This window comes from Brassica oleracea, chromosome C6 (assembly GCF_000695525.1).
Source record: "Brassica oleracea var. oleracea cultivar TO1000 chromosome C6, BOL, whole genome shotgun sequence".
NCBI lineage: Eukaryota > Viridiplantae > Streptophyta > Magnoliopsida > Brassicales > Brassicaceae > Brassica > Brassica oleracea.
The window spans coordinates 8,968,030-8,973,353 of record NC_027753.1 but is presented as its reverse complement, the minus strand read 5'-3'; the positions used below and the strand labels follow the sequence as shown (position 1 = coordinate 8,973,353).

The window sequence follows — 5,324 nt, the reverse complement described above, 5'->3', positions numbered from 1 at the left end:
ACCCTCCCTTGATTCTCATATTTTCTTAGCTTACAGTTAGAAAAAATTGCGGTTATATTTCTGGCATTTGCGTTAACCAGTTGGATTTTGTAGGATATATACTATCGGAAAGCCAAAGAAGAAGGTTGGCGTGCCAGAAGTGCCTTTAAGCTTCTTCAGATTGATGAGGAGTTCAACATTTTTCAAGGTCTAAGATAATATTTATTAAAATGAGTGCAGCACTTTTAAGCCAAAATTATCAATATCAATTAAAGTTGATGTAAGCTTTCCTGATTTGTTCTTGTTAATATTATGCAGGAGTGAAGAGGGTTGTAGATTTATGTGCTGCCCCTGGTAGCTGGAGTCAGGTATGGTGATTTTTATTCTTTCTTCAAATCTGTTTTGCGTGCATTATAACTACCGCCCATCTTTTTGCTTAGAAGAGCTGTTAAGAATGTCTATAGCTATTACTTTTTAGATCTCCAGGGTAAACCTTTTGCACAGGATTGGAATCTCAGTTAGCTAACTGACAACTTAGTACGTACGATTAGTTTAATACTGGAGGAGTTACATAGATGAAAACAGCAAGTGATAAGTATTTGGAAAATTAAGTTGGGAGACAAAGGTTCTGAATCTTATCAGCGTCCTCATTCTAGGTTCTGAGTCGTCAACTGTATCTTCCTGCAAAGTATTCAGCTGAGTCAAAGTAAGTTTTCATATTGTGCAAAATCGTCACATAATCATCATCACACTTGAACTTCGTTTTTCTTCAATTGTGCTCGTTTAGTAATTCACACTTGTTGACAAAGTCAAACTGATATGTTGCTGCTGAATCACTTTGCAGAGAAGAGGATCTTCCTCTTATTGTGGCCATAGATTTGCAGCCTATGGCTCCAATCGAAGGTGTAATCCAAGTTCAAGGGGACATAACTAATGCTCGGACTGCCGAAGTGGTGAAATTTTCTTAACTCCTATTCTCATCTTTTTATTCCTCATCATTTATGCTTGGATTTTTTGTTTGTTTCTATGGCTTACCTTTTTCTGGGTGTTTTCTTTTTCTTCTCAAGGTCATTAGACATTTTGACGGTTGCAAGGCTGACCTGGTTGTGTGTGATGGTGCTCCAGATGGTAAAGCAGTAGTTATAGTCCTTTTCACTGTTCAGTTTTTACCACATACTAGCGAAATAACACAATTCCATAATTTGGTTGGCAGTTACCGGTTTGCATGACATGGATGAATTTGTCCAGTCCCAACTCATACTAGCGGTAAGGTGTTTGCTTTCTGTTTACAAGACTCTGCATGTCATGTTTAGCTTTAACCCGAAACATGTTTTTTTCTCATTGACAATAAGCATATCCTTTTTTCTTCGTTAGGGCTTAACGATTGTAACCCATATTCTTAAAGAAGGTGGAAAGTTCATTGCAAAGATATTCCGTGGAAAAGATACAAGTCTCTTGTACTGTCAGGTAAGTTTTTAGATTAAGTTGTGCTTTTGTAATTAACTAACTGGTTCTTTTACTGATATATTTGTTTGTTTTTAATATGCAGCTGAAGTTGTTTTTCCCAACTGTGACTTTTGCGAAACCTAAAAGCAGCCGCAATTCTAGTATAGGTAATAAAGAGTATTAACTTTCATGTGTGCAAATATGATTTGCTTACACTTAGAGGTTTAACCATCAAAGAGGTCTCAATTGTTTCCCCTTTCTTCTGATTGCATTTCTCTGACTTTGTTTATAAATAGAAGCTTTTGCTGTCTGCGAAAATTACTCCCCACCAGAAGGATTTAACCCGAGAGATCTGCATCTTCTCTTGGAGAAAGTCGGAAGCCCTTCAGGTGGAAGCGATCTCGGTAAAAAAACTCTCTTTCACTTCATCTTCAAGATCAGAAGCTAACTTGTGCAGTATTGAGTAGTACACTTTCAAATGACTCTTTCTCAACAAAACTCTCGCCTGAAATGCTCCCATCATGTGAATTGAACTTTTTGGGCAAGCCACATAACTTGTTGTATATTTAAAGAGAGTTTTGTTCATGACATTCTTGGTACCCTGCAGATTGCAGTAGTGGTTGGCTCGAAGGACCCAACAAAGTTTATATTCCATTCTTGGCATGTGGTGACTTAAGCGGTTATGACTCGGACCGGTCTTACCCACTCCCAAAAGAGGCAGATGGATCGTCATACCGAAGCCTGGACCCGATTCAGCCTCCGATCGCACCGCCTTATAAACGAGCTATTGAGCTCAAGAAAGCTTCAGCACAAAGCTTCAACTCTTAAAGCTAGGCTAGGTAACAATAATAATGCAAAACAAAGACAAAGAAAGAAGTTTTTCATTCGATTCTTAAAAGGCTGTAGTACAATTTCTGAAACGCTTTTCAACATTGACCCAAAAGGTTTGCCTCATTCCTTTGAATGTTTGTACTTTTTAGTTGAGAACTGGTTCTCTTTGTTCGCATATGTTTTTTCTCTTTGCAGTCATCTTATTATCCTGTTTTCATTATAACGTTGTTAAATTCTGTTATGCATTGCAATCATGGGATATTAGTCTCCAAGCCATAATATTAGGTTAGGTTGATACGTTGCTGGGCTAGAGAAGATGTGGGTTTTGGTTAGGTTAGAGATTTTTATTGGCGGTGTTGAAGTTAAACACAGTTTAAAACGTTGTTGACAAAGACACTCATTTTTTGAAAAAGGATACCTTTACGTGCATGAAAATATTGTTTTGATGATGTTCAACTCTTCCTAGGACCGGCTCTGTGTTCAACTCTTCCTTTTTCTATTTATGTGCCAAAAGATCTCTTTTTCTGTATGGCATTGTCTATCTCATTTATATATATGTTTTGCAAAAAAAAACTCTTTTTCTGTAATGATTGAATGCTCTTCTAAATCAAAGAAGCATCCTCTTCTGGTGCTACGAGGAAATGATGGATTGAGTATATGGGCCATACAAGACCATAACCATCATCCGCCTGTCATTATATGGGCCATACAAGACAATGACCATCATCCGCCTGTCATTATATGGGCCGGACAAGACAATAACGTTATTCAAAAAATTCCCGTGAGAAAACGTCCGTTGGTCTGGAAACTTCGAAGACGACCAAATGTCAAGTATGTTTTATTTGAAACGCGTTTCCGTCGTCGTTGGTCGGTGTCAAATGGGAAGTTTCGAAGAAGAACCAAACCACCTTCTAGTTAATGTCTTAAACGAGAAGCAAAATGTAACACCAAAAAAATGTATATAAATAATATAGACTTCAAAGATTTTTAAAAAGATCTATAATTCCAAATTTCCAAGAATCTTGTTCATCTTCAGCTCTCCAAACTAATACCATCTAAATGGCTCAGCAGTATTATCAGCAAAACGGTAAGTTCAATTCTTTTTATATATACAAGTGCTGTTGACATATGTTGAGGCATATAAATCAATCAATTGTTTTCTTATTAAATATGCAGAAATGAAGCAGACATTGAGCGAGAAACCGTACGTGACGGCGCCACCACCGATGGGTTACCCGGTGATGATGAGTGGCTCTCCCAAAACTGTGCATCATCAGACGCAGAACAAAGGCAGTGGTGGATTTTTACGTGGATGGTAAGCTTTCTTTTTATCTTTTTCACCAAAACCATATCACTTAAATAGGATATTTTCTATAAATCTCCTTTTTTTTTGAACAACATTTTCTATAAATCTCCTAAAGTCACTTACATCTGTATATATTTTATTTTATTTTGCAGTTTGGCTGCAATGTGCTGCTGCTGCGTTTTGGATTGTGTCTTCTAGGCTACGGATCTGTTTTGTCTTTTGAATTCTGCAAATGTTCTTTGTAAATCATTTGTTTTGTGTTCTGAACATATATATGATTGGTGTTTTTTTAAAATATATGATTGGTGTTAATTAATTATTTTTTTGCTTTTGAGATTAGTTTAAACTAAATCAACTTACAGCTGAAATCAGTTTCAGAAATATACAACATGGCCGTATAGTTTGGTGAAACATTGACATCCATTTCAAAGACATGGAATCCATTCATCTCTAAACTTAGAATCAGACAGCAGCAGTAAACGTCTTACAAACTATTCTTACGTTAGGCCTGCTGGACATTTGGTGCAACCAACTGGCTGGCCTTTCAGGAACGACCTAAGCTGAATCTATTGCCTCTTGTTAGCGTATGCTGTGTATACGTCCCCTGCTATCCAACTTTTTGCGGCTCTGTTGAGATCAACTATCTAACCAAATGCTTTTGTTTATTTATTACTTCATCATATCAAAAGGATGATGGTTCTCAAACCGACTAAATGAAGAGTTCCAGAGCATGCAATTCAAAAGCCAATGAGCGCTCCGTGAACATGGAAATTTGAACAAAAGGACGGTAACGCACCTTCTGCCCTTGATCTAGCTCATGCCTATTCTCCTTTCCCTGACCCTAAATCCAGAACAGGAAGCAGCAACAGTTTTAACAATCGAACGCCGCAGCAGCAGCAGTAACCGTTCTCTACAACCACACCAAGACAGATTAATGGCTACTGAGTGATTTACTGTTCATTTACTCTTTCGAACTGGTTTTAGTACCTAGCTAGACTAATTGGATCTTTCATTTTCTGTTTGTGGGGTTTGTTGTGTCCTTAAGATCGGAGTCAGATAACATAAAGCCAAATATGGTTAATTGTGTTCTTCATTCTACTTTGGTTATACATTTTCTTTTCAACAGTTTCTTGGGAATATTTGAAACTATAATAATTTCATCATAATGCAAGGAGCCAATTCTGTGTCCGGTTTACTTATTATGAGCCGACGTTAGTGGAATGCCGAGCTGAGTTGAAGCAATGAGCTACCAAGGATGAGAGCTTATGTGGTTTATATATCTTTACAAGAAGCTTTCTTCTACAACACTCATGAGGTAGACTTTAGTAATATGCTTATTTGGTTTACATATTTCGCATGAGGTTATGATCCTCACTTTGCTGCCGATGGACATGCGAAAGTAGAGGCTATTAAGTTATGGTTTAGCACAGGTCACGATATGACAAATCTCAAGCTTTGTCAATGCAATTGTAAACCTGTCTCATCCTCTCTCGGGAACGGTGTGCTACTAACCGAAAAATACCAAATTAAACCGATTTATAAAACCGAATAAAATGTCAAACCTTTTAATCAAATAATTTCCAAATAAAACAAGTTTATAATTTAAAACCAAATACATTAAATCGAAAAATTAACTAAAACCGAAATAAAATACACGATCCCAAGACACCAATCCGTCCACATATCCAACTACTCGTCATGTTCACCTCAAGGGAAAGAAAGAGGGGTGAGTAACAGGGGAGTTACTCCGTGAGGTATGGGA

The 5,324-nt window shown here is 37.2% G+C and overlaps 2 protein-coding genes across 2 annotated transcripts in view; both read left to right on the top strand.

Moving 5' to 3' along the window:
- The window catches only part of LOC106297412 (putative tRNA (cytidine(32)/guanosine(34)-2'-O)-methyltransferase), a 6,754-nt gene extending 4,275 nt beyond the window's left edge, over positions 1–2,479 (top strand). Inside the window, exons 5-14 of the mRNA XM_013733651.1 lie at positions 94–187; positions 298–347; positions 636–685; positions 824–932; positions 1,047–1,107; positions 1,193–1,245; positions 1,354–1,446; positions 1,529–1,592; positions 1,722–1,829; positions 2,033–2,479. Coding sequence (XP_013589105.1) covers positions 94–187; positions 298–347; positions 636–685; positions 824–932; positions 1,047–1,107; positions 1,193–1,245; positions 1,354–1,446; positions 1,529–1,592; positions 1,722–1,829; positions 2,033–2,253 — 903 coding nt within the window. The 3' untranslated portion in view covers positions 2,254–2,479. The remainder of the gene's footprint in view (positions 1–93; positions 188–297; positions 348–635; positions 686–823; positions 933–1,046; positions 1,108–1,192; positions 1,246–1,353; positions 1,447–1,528; positions 1,593–1,721; positions 1,830–2,032) is intronic.
- Positions 2,480–3,162: 683 nt separating this feature from the next.
- Positions 3,163–3,859, top strand: LOC106299459 (cysteine-rich and transmembrane domain-containing protein A). The gene is made up of 3 exons (XM_013735554.1): positions 3,163–3,343; positions 3,433–3,571; positions 3,715–3,859. Exons 1-3 carry the CDS (start codon positions 3,316–3,318, stop codon positions 3,758–3,760), a joined length of 213 nt encoding a protein of 70 aa, XP_013591008.1. The 5' UTR covers positions 3,163–3,315; the 3' UTR covers positions 3,761–3,859.
- The last annotated feature ends 1,465 nt before the right edge of the window (positions 3,860–5,324 follow it).